This window comes from Ptychodera flava, chromosome 13 (genome assembly GCF_041260155.1).
Source record: "Ptychodera flava strain L36383 chromosome 13, AS_Pfla_20210202, whole genome shotgun sequence".
Taxonomy (NCBI): domain Eukaryota; kingdom Metazoa; phylum Hemichordata; class Enteropneusta; family Ptychoderidae; genus Ptychodera; species Ptychodera flava.
In genome coordinates, this window is record NC_091940.1 from 17,217,548 (window position 1) to 17,233,712 (window position 16,165).

The 16,165-nt window shown below is 38.8% G+C and overlaps 1 protein-coding gene across 1 annotated transcript in view; it reads left to right on the forward strand.

Moving 5' to 3' along the window:
- LOC139147617 (low-density lipoprotein receptor-related protein 12-like) overlaps positions 1-16,165 on the forward strand; it is a 43,482-nt gene extending 27,317 nt beyond the window's left edge. The window contains exons 2-5 of the mRNA XM_070718768.1: positions 7,338-7,718; positions 8,610-8,717; positions 10,010-12,911; positions 13,167-16,165. Coding sequence (XP_070574869.1) covers positions 7,338-7,718; positions 8,610-8,717; positions 10,010-10,407 — 887 coding nt within the window. The 3' untranslated portion in view covers positions 10,408-12,911; positions 13,167-16,165. The remainder of the gene's footprint in view (positions 1-7,337; positions 7,719-8,609; positions 8,718-10,009; positions 12,912-13,166) is intronic.

Genomic DNA, 16,165 nt, shown 5'->3' on the forward strand with positions numbered 1-16,165 from the left:
AGTATGCTACATCATTGAAGGAAAAGGCTGAGAAAGCTCAAAAGACGGACAGAGAACTTTTGTCTTTCTTCATCAATGGGTTATGACCCGAGATAAAAGCCTTCGTAGCAGGGAAAACACCAGGGGACTTTGCTGCTGCTTATGCAAACGCAAAGACCGCAGAAGTAGTGGAAGATGAGGAAAATTTAAATGACATTGCAAGAGAATTTCTTAGACGGTATCCAGTAAAAATATCAGGAAAACCCATCACAATAAAACTTACATATCAATAATAACAGTAAATCTAATTAAACTCTATAAATCTCACTTACATATAACTAAAATTAATTGCACTTACATTATTCCATCACCGACAAGCTTGTCAAGAATAACACAAAAAAAAATCTGTATACTAAATAAAACAATCAAATTACTTATAGGGCGCCTAAATAAACTAATACTTATTTATGTTACTTCGCAATTCTTCTAACACTTTTTATTGACTCCAAACTTTCCAAGAAAACGGGAATTTTAAGGAGGGGTACCGAATTGATCGACGGCCTCCTCTACAAATTCTGGATTTGGAGATTCTTTCGACTCCTCAATTTCAGTGAAGGAATCTCTTCACCGACAAAGTGAACACGTTTCCTTTTAGTCGCCTGAGCATGCATTTCTTGCGATAAAGGTACATTATCGTTGGGCATGCTTTCGTGTACCAAAACAGATGTAAATTCTTTCGATTCTGAGGGTTCCTTAATATCGGGACTTAGAGAACCTTTGCCAAATTGCAACTGAATCCTTTGATACTGTGTTGGAATATTACGATAGTCGTGTTTCTTTTCAATCATTTTACTTTTCTTTTGTTGATAGTGAAGGCCAACACCCGTGTCATTTGTCACTCACACAAACACAAATCGGAGGCCTCTTATCACAACAATCATTCACAGTCGCTAGGTACCTAACTATTTCACCATTCATCGGACTCATTCACATGACAACAGGATGGCCTTCAGCCAATTTTGTTTTCTATCCTAAATTTTGAAGACACATTATTACTGGTTTTCCTGATATTTTTACTGGATACCGTCTAAGAATTCTCTTGCAATGTCATTTAAATTTTCCTCATCTTCCACTACTTCTGCGGTCTTTGCGTTTGCATAAGCAGCAGCAAAGTCCCCTGGTGTTTTCCCTGCTACGAAGGCTTTTATCTCGGGTCATAACCCGTTGATAAAGAAAGACAAAAGTTCTCTGTCCGTCTTTTGAGCTTTCTCAGCCTTTTCCTTCAATGATGTAGCATACTGTTCAACAGTCTGATTGGGCAGTTGCTTGAGTTGATATAGTTTCTGATCGTACAACCATAAGGGACCACACTTACCGAAGCGATCCATAAAGGCAATCTCTAATGCTGCGTAGTCGTTCTTTACAGCATCAGTCAGGCCCTGGTACCATCGATCTGCTTCACCAGCCAAATACAGACCAGCCCCTTTTGTTTTCTTCTCAGCTGGCCAACCTCGGAAGTCGGCGAAGGCGTTGTACCGTTGCCACCATCGCCTCACATTCTCGTCTTCCCGGCCTTTGAATATACCAGGAGCCAAACCATCCGACGTATCTCCGCAGGCTTGCTGTATCTTAACAAGTTGGGCGTCGACTGCTCTCTGCCACTCTTCGCCTGCGAGATCTGCTTGTCCTTCTGCCATTTTTCTGTAAGATCTTCCACTTCTCGTTGTCATAAATCAACCACAAACTTGCTTGGTCTACCCGTTTGTTCTCCACCACTTGTTATAGCGCTGATTTCAATCGTCTTACGAGTAGGATACCAGAGATCGACCAGAGTAGTGGCTTGTGGATGACAAATGGCAATCTTTATTTCTTCGGTAAAGATGCTTACAGAAGAGCCGCTGATGATAAAAGGCTACTCTATCAACTTAACACCTAACTATATAACTCCTTAACTTAATTATACATGGAAATGCGATTCAACCCATTACAATAATTCAAGGTAAAACTTAATTGAACAAACAACTATAAAAACAATCAGCGGGTAATGAATTACAAATCTTAATCAGTGAAACTGTTTCATAAGCTACTCTTCCGGAGAACTCTCGTAAATTAATTAGACACTGGCGAAAACAACATATATTATTAGAAACGTCTACCCTTAAACTTTCAACTTGTTCATACAAACATCCGTTTATGCTGACATCATCCTGAGCAACATCTGCTCAACTTCTTTGTGATAGTTCCGACAATTAAGAGTATGCGTGAATTAGATGACACTTATATGCTAGATTACCATCAACTTTGTGTTGTTTGTCACAGTACCCAATTAACACATAACTGTTAGATTTCATCAAGTTACGTAAAATTCACAGAGTAGGTTCACTTAAACTGTTACACACTGAACTCTGCACTATACTGAAAGTTCGAACTTCGTACCACACTAAAAGTTTTCTGAGAAACAAATTTCCTTTGTAACAGTGTAAAAGATTGTTTTCATCAAGAATGGCGTTCTGAAATCATGATTTCACCAAAAATTAAGTATGTGCGGTAAGTTCAAGTCAGCACTACTTGAGCCCCAAGAAATAATTAAGTTGTCTTAAGTTAGTACGAGCCTCGAAATTGAAAGACTTTTACTTTTGCTCAAACTTTCCTGAATGAAATTTTCAACCATTCTCTTACCAAATCAACAATAAAAATCGGGGGTCACAGTGCAAAGTTTGGAACTAGCGAAACAAATCGCTAGACATTTTGCGATATTTGAAACTCAAAATGGCCGCCATTCCTGTGTTAACTCTATTAGAGAAAATTAAAATTTTTGATTTTCGAAAAACTAAGCCGGTGAAAGTTTTTCTTTCTCCAAGAGCTTTAAAATGAGCCCCTACAAGTGGTAGATCAGAAAAGAAGTGTAGAAATTTGAGAGTCTGACTATCTGTCCCCGAGGCGCATTCTACCTTAATGGCATTTCGTTGTTCAGATGATAAAGTAAATATTGAAGTGGAGTGTCATTTAAAACTCCCCTTGCTACAAAAACTTTGCATCATTAAAACTTTGTATCGTTAAAATGTCATAGGTATTTCTGTCATTTATAACGAATTTCACTTTGTATTTATTTGCTCATAGTATGATGATGTCAGAATCAAATACTTATAGATAAGTAATTAAATATCCGTTAGACGACAAACTTGTTGAAATATTCTCAACACAAAGTGTGCATAGAATCGGTTACTTTGTCATCTATTTTGAAAAAAAAAGTTCATCGGACAAAAACCAAAAGCTGCTGCATTAACAGCAACCCAATCCACTGTAAAATTATATTTTTCAACTTTTCATGCTGTAATATTTTGTTCCTTTTGGTATCTTGTGTCACTGACCATATCCTTTTGTGTGTATTCTATATTAAGGTGTATGATGCACCGAAGCCCTGTACCGAAACAAACTGCTCTGAACTGAAGTGAACTGAAATAAGCTCGTCTTTAATTACTCTCTGTACATGTACCACACAAAAACGTCGTTTGTTCTCTCCATAAATATTGATGAGTTCCTTGCCCACAAGCAATTTGAAACTTAAGTGACATGTTTCAATGGAATTTAAAGATTTTACTCAGCACACCGGAGTCCACACAAAAAGTATGAAGCAAGTCTACTGTTCATGTCAAATGACATGATAGTTCTGAAGGACTATACCGTCTTGTAAATCACACTTTAAATACACCCCAGGAAGTCTTTCTCTGCTCTCACCATGTAAGAGCGATGTCTTCCTTGTTCTGCCTATCTCTGTAAGTAAGCTGGCAACCTGAACGAGTGAGCCAATCAGAATTTATCTTCAAATGTAGAAGCACCTGTGACGGCTGTAAATCATTTTGTCAACATGGCTCAATGGTCCAAGTTAATGAGAATACACGTTTTCACGACAAACAACGTGAACATCCAAACCCATCGATGCATACCTAGACCCGGTTCAATGAGAAAGCACAGCCAGAAATACAAGAATATGACAAAATTTCTTTTAAGATCAGCACCGAAATAGGTTGTCACAGTGACTTGGATAGACATCGGTCATTTTGGTTCGGTCCTTGGTTCTAAAATACACCACATCACGTGATTATCAGAAAATTATCCCTGAATAATGGATATCTTGTCTGAACGCAAGTAATGTTTTTCACGCTAATTGCCGTCTCAGGGCCGCTTTAACTATGATGAAGCGAGCTCATCCGGGTTAGCTAGGAAGCTGCCTGGGGCAAGAAATGTACATACTCTGTCATATGTATTGTGGACTTCCATCAAATCTGACATGACAGTGAAATTTAGGAATGTTGTATGGTCAGGACAATCGTTCGAATACAGATTGCATTCCGTTGATTTAGGTCTTCTGAATAAGCATTTCTTCGCAACATATTGCCGTTGTAAACCACTTACTTCCTTTCAATTTTTAGCTCCCCCTCCCCCCCAATCACAAAAGGAACAAAACCAGACAGCTAAAAGCTAAAATGAATCATCGGAAATATTTTATTATGTCTGTCTTTAATATAAAGGACCCCTGAAGTGCATTAACTTTTTAAACGTGCACGGCGAGAAGACGTATTTATGTAGACAGTCAAATTGCAACTTATGCAATGTTGCACGTACAGTAGTTCCTGTAACTGGAACAAAATCAGGTCTCCGGAACTATATATGATCGTCGTGGCGATTTAATGAGCATCAGTCTCGCCCTAGGGATGCACCGCTTTACATCAAGATATACAGCCGTGAAATGGATCTTTATGAAACTTAGACGTCTTCGTGGTGGATTCGTTTCCATCGGTTGCGTATCTCCGCGCCTCGTTGCCGTGGCGACAAACGGAAGGCGGTGAACGCGTGACTGCAGGTTGTTCGAGAGTCTTAAATATTCTCTGCAAAGTCTCCCAGTTGCATTTCTAGCTTCTCAAGACTTCTCCCATTCTTGAGAAAATGCATAACCTCCCCTCTCATGTCAATTTAATATTTACCGGACACTGTAACCCCCCCGTGCTCCAACAGTTATCGTATGCTAGTCTAGAGATAGTTTAGCAAAACTCTTTCAGCATACTTTAATTCTTTATTTCTTACTGAGAATTAACGGATTCGTTTACTTGCCTCTTGCGGGTACGTTGCTGTATTCGGTTTCCTATTTAAGTTGTTCATTCGGCACGTGATCAATGTTGTAGCGTCGAAGATGTATTGTCGTCTCTCCAAAGCAATATGCTAACCTTATTTCAGATGATACGAAGGGCGAAGAGCGGACGTAACAGTTTATTTGCAATAGTGAATATTGAAGTTACTGAATGGAATCGAACTTGTAATATAGGAGCTCTAGATCTGCTAACATGAATCAGTGAATATGTGAAACTAGCTGTTTATATCTGTCTGCACCTGCACAGGCAGCTTCACTATGATACCAGATATTTTATTCTGCGAGTAAAACCAGTTTCATTCCATACCCGGGGATGAAGAGCGAAGTATGCGCTAAAGCTTGACTCACCTGGACGATCTTGTGCATGGTGAATTAGACTCGCTTTTACAGAAACTCCCACGAATATGCTTGAAAGAAGTTTATATTTACACCAATCTTCTTTTTTCAGTGGAGCAATTTAACGCCATGAAAAAAAAACCTCACATCTGCAAGTTTTGTATACAAGTGGACGCATGCATACATAAACCGTTTTGCTATCACTCGGCATGTTTTCAGCTTTAAAACAAACGCTACCTTTCGTTCACACCCTTTTACTCTGTCAAAGCGCTTGGTGTAACATTTGCGCACATATATATGGAAAGAATAAATCGACAAGGTTTTACCTGCTCTGAATGGTCGTGTGGAAACGCTTATTTGTGATATTAAGGTGTAATAAACGTTCAAAAGAAACCAAGATACGCAGTGCTGGTTGGGTTTTTTCTTCTCTTTTGTCGCAAATATGTTGTAATCTTTTTTTATATCTGTCGTGAGTTCCCAAGTAATTCACCATCACGGGTGATCTTTCCTTTACAAACGTTTGTACATTCATTTGGCAAATCCTTGATTGCGTGGACGTTGTGTAAATATGCCAATTTTCTGCAATCGATGCGGACAGATTCTGATACCGTGATTGGAAGGTGAATTCATCGCCAATGTGTAGATTACATAAATTGCAGCGCTGTATCGGGCGGGTTTGATCAAAGGATTACTTCGTAATAAAGACGGACTGCAGACAGTCTACTGTTATTTATTTCATTTTCACGTCTTCATAGAAAATATTTAGTAATTAGAACACACTTAAGACCATAATTCCTTCAGTGAGTGCTGTCGCAAAGCACACAAATTACATCAATTTGATTTGATAAAATCACATTTGTAGGATTAGGGGACAAATTAAAGGTTCTCATATGATGTTGTTGACATTCCCTAATGCTTCGATACAAGCGTAATGTAAGCGTTCATAAAACGAAGGCAATGTCGACTGGGATTCATTTCAAAGCCACCTTTATCTACACAATCATGCAGATATGCGCGACGCTGGAAAGGTCTTATAGACTGAATGAAAATTTCACATCAATTTTTTTGTACTGATCGATATATTTGCAAAATTGTTTCCCTGAGAGAAACACAAGTTAGAATAGTTAAATATCATCACTGTTATTTGTCAACATAAAGTTCGAGTTGTATCTGTAAGTGGAATGTTTTAATCGTCATCAATAAGAAAGCATCGCATGATTTTCTGGAATGCTGGAAGACATTACCCGACGAATTTCGTAGTCTGCAAATGGAGATTCCTCACAACATTTTATAGGCCGATAGCTCGCAGATATTTACCGCATTTCTCGTTCTTCGACGGTGGGTAATATGTTGTGATTTTCTACTGGCAATAGAAAATCCATTGTATTGAACATTCTGTACTAAACGCAGTAAATAAGCGGAAAAGGGCATTTCTGTGTGGCTTCTCGCACATAGCTGCAATCGCCGTGCATTCAATGTCGTTTCCGAGTAAGATCACACCTGCATTCGTACGGTTCCAATGACGCTTTTCTATCATGATGACTGCATAACTGTTACGTTCCATAAAACTTCAGACTCTTCGCCAACATTTCCGAAACTGCATAATCTTTGAGAAACCATATATCGCTTTTGTGAAAATATGTAAAGTAAGTAATATATAAGGTGTCGTGTATAGATGTATTCCCGATTTTCACTTTTGACTAGCTGCATCTGCAGATGGAGCATGTTGACAATGTTAATCTCTCTCTCTCTCTCTCTCTCTCTCTCTCTCTCTCTCTCTCTCTCTCTCTCTCTCTCTCTCTCTCTCTCTCTCTCTCTCTCTCTCTCTCTCTCTCTCTCTCACAATTTTGACTCTCAACCCACTATATTTCAGATGATTACATGGCGAGTAGGTGTGGACAGATCATATACGAAACGCGCGACGCTGCGGGCAGCATCGATTCCCAGAGAGGGTTTTACTACACCAACTTCGAATCGTGCATAATCATGATACAGGTGAACTATGGGCGCAGGATCCTTCTAACCTTTGAATACCTCGAAATCGAGAAGTTCGGAATCATGTGTCCCGACTATTTACATATCTATGACGGCGACACCGTCCTCGACACCCGACTCTCGCCGGAGGTCGGCTTCTGCGGCGACGTCACGCCAGACACAATTACGTCATCGGGCAACCAGGTCACGCTCAAGTTTGTGACAGATGCCGACACCGTTAAGAGGGGATTCTTCATCGTGTACACCAGCTTCACAGAGGGTGAGATGTCACGTGTTTATTGTCTTCAGGAGAGTCAGGAGAAAAAAAGATGATATACGTACATTTGCATAGAATTTGGATGTTCCCAGAAATATAAATAGGAACGATAATAAATTGGCAATTGACGGCACTTTGATGGTTTGACCGGCACACACACACACACACTCACACACACACACACACATATATACATATATATATATATATATATATATATATATATATATATATATATATATATATATATATATATATATATATTCACTTTATTTCGGACTAAATCAGTCCATAGATTTCTGATTTCACTGGACCAGGTATGAAAAATTTTTAGATCATTACAAAAATATAATATTTCTTCTGAGTATTATTGTGTTGACAGAGAAAGACAAAATTCAAAGGTACAGGGAATCGATCCACAATTTACAAATATAATATGTTATATTTTTCTGCAAACGTTATGAATTTATATCACAATTTTAATAAGGTTTGTCAAGATTTTCGGACTGTTTTATGTGGAGTTTTGCTATAAAAGAATAATACACTAAAATGGGCGGCAGGGAAAGCCGATGCGTGCACAGCTTGTACATTTAATGCCTTGTGCAATAGCGATAATAAGATCAAAATTAATTTCGCACTTCAACATATGACTTGCCTCTGGGATGTGTATGGTGATCACTTATATTGGAATTATACTTTAATATCATAATTATTATGTTTTTAATTCAGCGCGTTGAACGAGAAATGCCTCTCCATTTCCTTTAAATACACGTTTGGTATCATTTCATAACACGCGTCTTTGTAACCCGCTTCCCATTTTTTGAGTGCTCAATATATTCAAAGCAGCACACGTTGGTTTTTACATTTTACAATATTTTCTAATCAATCTGACAGGTGGACTGTGTGACGGAGTCGACGATTTCCGCTGTAAGAACGGTCGGTGCATAGCCTCCAGGTTGGAAAACGACTGGACGGATAACTGTGGCGACAACAGTGATGAGTGTGGGTACATGCATTTGACACGGACACGATTTGTGATAATTGGATGGGGGAAGTAATGCCGAGTTAATCTAGAAATATAATCTCATCTGCTTTTCTTTTTACATTACACACTCGTTTTTGTGAGTAATTTGCAATATTGCAACATTCAGCTATACGGCACCTGACACTTTCGAGAAATTTGAAAAATATGAAAATCTATAATTATCCCAAATTAGTTCCAATCGTGTTCACGGCGTTTTCTATTGCGTTCGCTGTTTTTTTTTCTCGTTAAATGTCAGTAATTCACGAAGCTAGTCCGGGTGGAAAATAGTGCTGACCTGAATTGGTGCTTGTTTCGCTTGAACTCGGATTTGAAACATATTTGCAAAGAGCATTATCTGCTTGAAAAAAAATACCGACTGTAAAAGATGGCTGCAGCATTCTGTGGTAATATAGGCAGTTACAAGGCCCGTGAAAATCGTAGCAGTGAGCATGACTTTCTGCAAAATACCACTGTGGGCGCTATTTTCAACACTACCTCAAAATTTCAATGGACTCTCCAAACTGAAAATCAGTCAAGTGCTCAAAATGACATTGATCTGACTCCCGTCAACAGGATTTATACCGTTGAGTATTTTAAAATAAGAAAATTTGGCTACCGCTTCTGTGATAGGAAATTTATTGCTGATTTTGAGCCGTCTGTACTGTGATTCTTTGAACATTTTGCGATTTCGTCACATTTAAATCAACCACTACCGTAACGACAGAGGCACTTTTGAAATTTTAAGAGGATCCGTCGAAGGGCACATTTCTTATTTCTAGACACGTTTTACACGTTTTCTCTTCATCATGGTTAATTAATTTTAATTATTCCCATGATTCATTAGCTGTAAATCCTATTACTCTACTTAGTTCAATAGGGTGTCATAATGTCTATAATTAGGAAAACCTTTACATATTTCCTCTGACAAATTTCATCTCAGTGGCCCATTCTGACTGAAATGAAATGTTGTAAATAATTCGTTAATGACCTCATGGCTCTTTTCAATGTTTATGACTTTTTTGCTTTTAGAAATTGTTTTTGAGCCATAAGATCATTTAGAGAGTTATTCCTCAAATAGAACTACTTTTTCCTCTCTCTGCTGGCAGAATGGCACTGGGGTTTTTCTGCAAAAAATACATTTATTCCAACGCGTGGGCATAGAATTGCACTGGATGATGTTCGATCACGCTTCCAAAGTGCGCCCTCCTCAGTTCAGCAAATCAAATTACACAGCTTCACGTTTTCATGTCGCTCTCCTGTTAAATTTCAGACGAAACGACTGCCAAGGCGCTGGACTTCTTCGGAAAAATAATGGCGCTCGGAGTCGGTATCATCATTGCTATTACTATCGGCGTTGTTCTGCTCTGCGTCGTCTGTTGCATTGGCTGCTACTGTTGCTTCTGTAAGAAGCGGTCACCGACACGCACGACCACGATCACGACGGTCCAGCCAACGAGCACAGTCACTACGACCGTGACCGCCCAGCAAGGGATGGTGCAGCCGCCCCCGCCGGCCGGAGTTACCCGGCACCACATTGCCCCCATACCAGGGCAACCCGCCTCGCCGGCCTACCCATCACTGCAGCAAGGACCCTATGGCGGTCAATCGACAGTTACATATCACGCTGCCCAGCCAGACAACGTCGGACTACCGAGTGATAAGCAATAATGGAACATTGAATACAAATACACATTACCTAGCTCACTTGATTTCGTATCTTTTAAAAACCGTTCTGTACCCACAAAATCCACTTTTCGTCTTTACACTTCCTCCAGCCCGCACAACCAACCGAAACTGACACAGGGTTCACTCTAACGCGCGTGCGGTTCGCTCAATGACTGTAAGGGACCGTCTCAGATTATCGCATAAGTTTAAAAAGCGAAATTCATTCGTTTACGACGGGAGAGGGTTTGACATCTATTTAATCAGTGAACTTCACTATAGCTCTTTAATTTTCTGATCACAAGTTCTTTGTAAAACTAAAAAAGTTGCACTCTCGTGCCATCAAACTTTACAGTAGCTGTTGCAAGCTCGTTCGTCCCCAAAATGCAATTTACCGACAGTAACATTGTATCCTAAACTTTCATTCATTAAATTATGAAGATAAAAAATATCATTCTCTAAATATATAAGAGTCTGCCTGCCCTAATAGTCTATAACCACACCTGGTCATTTCACGTTCACTGTGTTGAGGTAACAGCACTGAGTACTGCAGTCTTCACGAGATGCATAATTCTCAGTACATTATTCTCTCAGGCACAAATCAACATTTCGCACTCGTTTAGGGGAGAGGGAGGAGGGGTTTTATATAAACGAAGGAATTTCGTTTCTTGAACTTATGCGACAATTTGAGATGGTTCCTTACTCGTGAAATATGACCGATGGTCATGCCTTGAGAAAACTTTACACATTTTCTCATGCAGAGAAAAATTTCGGAGGTCACTGTACAAATCTCTTGAACCGCCCCAAGCTCTGCTTCGTCGGCGAAAGACTTGTTTGTTCGCCAGTTATAGTCAGGCTAATGTTCAAGTGAAAGAGCTTGTGTTGTCGGTAACCTAACTTTCCGTTCAAACCCGCCTCCCGACCACATTTCATTTTCTTTGACAAGAAATCTGGAGTATCTTTAAGAAAAAAAGCCGAATGACCGAAATTTGAATGGCCTCTCGTAGTTCAAAAGAGGTTACTTCAGCTGCCGTGTGCGGCGTAATCTCACAGTCACTTGACAAAATTGAAGACACATGATCTGTCAACGACAGTAAAAATCTTGCAAGACAAGGATGAATATATCATATCGGGGAGGCACGAGGAGACAAATTTCAACAGAAAACGAAACGCCTGTCCGATTTTTGAAAGACGAGTACACGAAGCACACAGCCTCATGGAGGAAAGAAAACTCAACGCACAACCACAGAGTTAGTTTTTGTTTTTTCAGTTCAGTAAAGAAAACGAATCGATGTAGGCTGAAAGCACTGCAAAAGTTCAGAACGGTATCATTCATGCCATTTATATAATTCCCATTCTACTTGCGGGAGCCTTCATTATATACTGGGGGTGGGACCGGTGGAATTTAAAGCCCTAGTAATGCTAACTTTCGATAATTTTTTCATTATTTTTATTTTATAGTTCAACTGCAACTTCTTATTCTGCTCCCCAAAAATGATGAAACACCCACTATTTAGCTTGTCAACTTAGCGTCTACATGTGTAAAATGCATGGTTATTGTTTACATTTGAATTCTAGTCCGGACCAGAAGTCAGTTTTCAACAATAACAATGCAGTTTACAACCATAGGGGCTGAGTTGACAAGCTGGATACTGTGTATATCAACATTCTTTGTGGAGAAGAACAAGTAATTATGGTTCACATTCAGAATAAAAATGGTGAAACTGTCATCAAAAGTTAGCATTACTAGGGCTTTAAAAGCCGACCCCCTTAAAGTGTTCATTCTAAAACATGAACCCCTCAATTCATCAACTGTATAATGTGACCCCAGTAAATTATTTGATCTGATTATTAATAAAAAATTATCAAGTAGCAATGATGTGCCATACAGATGTAGCGCTGGCATTAAGCACAGCCGCATAACCTTGTACTATAGACACTATCTGTAACTGTTTGCTGTTTTTCAGGATTTTGCTCTGTGTAGTTAACTCCAACTGCTTGTTTTTCTCTCTCCCTCTCTCTCTCCTAAAATATTCTATTTCAGTTTCACCAACTACACACTTATTACTGTATTTTCTGGTCCATGCCAAGGCTATAACAGAGGCTAAATTACTTGTGTCTATGTATAAGTTAAAATATGTTGACCAACTTGCCTTCAAAGACACTTTGGACCAATTACCAGTCAGTGAACGAGATGCAGTTGACCTCAGTGAACTTGACTCTTCAATTGACTCATCAGGATCAGCTGATGAATCGTAGGCGAACTAGAAATACACATTAATCATTCTACTGTTCTCGTTAGTTTTCACACTTATGTAGCTCTATTCATAGAAAGTTTGTAAACTGCTAAAAGCTGTTTTGATTTTGATTGTAAACGGTTACCGCTAAATCACGATGACGGTGTAAACGGTTAAAGTTGCGCAATTTCAACTGTTTACAATCTCAACATGATTTCAAACTTACTTGATTTATGTAGCTTGTAGGCCATTTACTTATTTTCAGGCCAGAAGGCACCGTGCCCAGTGGTTAGGGTAACGGATTCACTATCAGAGGGTGGTCATTCGAGACCCGGTTCAAGACCCGGTAGGTCCAGAGTAACGGACTCACTGTCGGAGGATGGTGAGTTCGAGACTCCAGCACGGTGTTGTGCCCCTGAGCAAGGCACTTTACTCCTCAGTGCTCCATTGGGGGAGTTAGTGGTTTATTTACCTCATCCTGTAATTGGGCTAACGCCGGTTGGATGATGGACTGAATAGAATAGAAAGGGACACATAGTGACACAGGAACCCGTAATTTACTTTCCCTAGTATGCTACAAGCCGGGACTTGTGCAGTCGATTGTTTGTTGATACTATTACAACTGGCACCATTGCGGATAGTATCCTATTTATATTGTTTCAAAACTTCATACAGAATAATCCATATTCCATTCTAATTGTTTTAAATTTCGGTTCTATTATGGTAATGTCATAGTTTCACATAAATATTTTGTAAAGTATATCCCCCAATGTCAATCGTAAAATGTGATCGCCCTCCGCAACAGTTTTGTAAAACTCAACCTGCCCCCTGATTTCCACTGCAACTTCCACTCCTCCGTAAATAATAAAGGCTCCTTTTTTATTATTAACGTTTCATCGACAAGAAACCTTGACATGGTATGAACCCCGGTATGTATGTAGGCTGTACATTCCCCATCTCTCTAAGACATGTTTATGCAGCAATCGCACGATCTTGGCCTTATGGCCGAGTACCCGTGAGTTCATAGTGGGTTAGTGAGTTCAGTGGGGTACTTAATCTACATTTTGTTAAAAGTAGGTATAAGGTAGATGGATATACGTAAATACAAACAAATACTACATAGTTAAGTGTACATAGATAAATGGATACATTAATATATATACATAGATACATACATAACATACATACATATCCATAGATAAATACATACATAGATAGATACATATATACATGTGGTACATACATGTGGTACATACTGTACATACATACATACATACATACATACATGCATGCATGCATGCATGCATGCATGCATGCAGAGAGAGAGAGAGAGAGAGAGAGAGAGAGAGAGAGAGAGAGAGAGAAGTTACTCCGTGTCAAGTTGTGAATGTATTGCGCATGTACATGTATGTACACCGTGTACAAATGCATAAAGAAACAATCCGTCCGATATTTTACATAAATAATAAAGTATATCAGGTCACGATAGCATAGATTCTTAGACTCTTTGCAGTTCGTCTCGATTCGCTCTGTTTAACTGATATACTTTCAGCGGAAATTTACACATGGTTGAACGGTTTGTGTCAAGTCAGCACGACTGAGTGACAAATTGCCGATGTCATTTACAGTGACCTCTAAGCGATGCGAGAGATTCATTAAGGTGACAATTACTGTTATTGCAATGTTGTCGGTCACGCCATAGATTTTCTGTTTTCAGGTCAACGCAAGCGTCACGCCGGATCGAAACTGACATCCAATGGCATTCATCTTAAATGAAATCCGGGTAAATCCCGCGACTTTCTCTTACCCTTTTGGCTTCGGAAAATGACTGGCACGTTTTGCTAATTTCTAGTCTTAGGTGTGACGTAAAAACGGCTTGATAACACACTGTCAATCATGTCTTTTATATTGATAGCTCTACTCTGTAGGGATCATTATTATTTATCTCAGGCATGACTCATCGAACGTTTTCTGGAGCTAAATTCATTATTCATGATTGTAGCAATTCGCAGAGCCCTCTTCTCTCAAAACTCAAGCGCACATTGTGGTGAAAACACCTTTACCAAGGCCTATAACAAATATTATGCGGTGATTCTATTTCTATTCTATTTTATTTTTTTTCCTGAGCCCAATATTTACTATTTAGAACTGTCTAGTGCGTATAGATGTGGTTCTACGTACATTAACAGCTTATACCGTGCGTAGGTGCTATTCATTTATTTATTCAGCGAAAGTGAAAGCATGGCTGACTGAATAAGACACAAAGCCTCTTCTTTTTTTAATAGAACTTAATAATGATATTAGCGATATGTAACCCTTTCTGCTTTGCTTAGCTAACGTCAACCACTACATTACAAACGGCTGCTTAATTTGACCAGGATTTCATCATGTGCTTTGTAACAAGATGATAGCGATGATGATGACAACGATAACGATGATGATGATGATGATGATGATGATGATGATGATGATGATGATGATGATGATAATGATGATGTGCTTAAATATGTTAATACAGCGTTTTGATCACAATTATACGTGATGTGTCTAAGGTGTACGATAGCCACCGTATCTAGCGTCCAAAATAATGTCATGGAAATCCCATTCATTCCAAAACGGTGTATCACTCTCAATGTTAAAATTCGAAGGAATCGCGACACAGAAATTTCCTCGCGAACTTCTTTATTGCCGTTGCTTTTTCCCTGTAATTCATAAGTTTGTAATTTCTGTTATGCCTTTTTTAATTTTGTTTTGTGGTTTTTGTGTTCTTCATTGGATCTTAAAGTAAAAAAATATGCGAAAAGTTTAAAACGAATCGAAGTAGATTTGATTCAAACTATTGTAATATAGTTTAATTTTTTCGTTTAATAGATTGAATGCAACTTGAAAAATACCAATAATGTAAGGTATGTAGTTTTACGTCTCTTACGAGTCTGTCATTGGGTTTGAAGCTTGTTAAACCATCAGTTGACCGATTTTTCTTTACTAGAGTTCATAAAAAAATTCTCAACGTTGTGAACTGTGCCTTTGTTACTGTCTGTCGTCATTTGAAAAATTATAATAAAACATGTGAAAAGATAAGAAAAAGAAGGAAATCTGCGCTTCATAGGTATCACTTTGGAAAGTGGAAAATACAAAAAATTATTTTGTTAATACACGTTTCACTTGCTATGTAAACACCCTATTATTATTTCAATTTATGCCTACGAGACTGAAGAACTCGAACCGGGTCCGTACAGAACAATGGTACAAATGCAAGGGGGTTCCGTAGTTAATAACAACAGGAGGGTCCCCTAAGTAAAGATGTGTGTTTTTTTTAACAGAAAGACTGAACCCAACGTTCTCCATGGGCGCCTATTTCGACAATGTTACAAATTAAGATAATCTTAAGGGTTCTATCTTTACTAACGATAGGAAGACCCCCTGAGTAGAGACTTTTTTCAGTAGCAAGACTGGACCCGGTGTTTTCCTTGTGCGCACATTTTTCACTTCGCTATTTTTGATAAATGTGAAATATCTGTGAAATA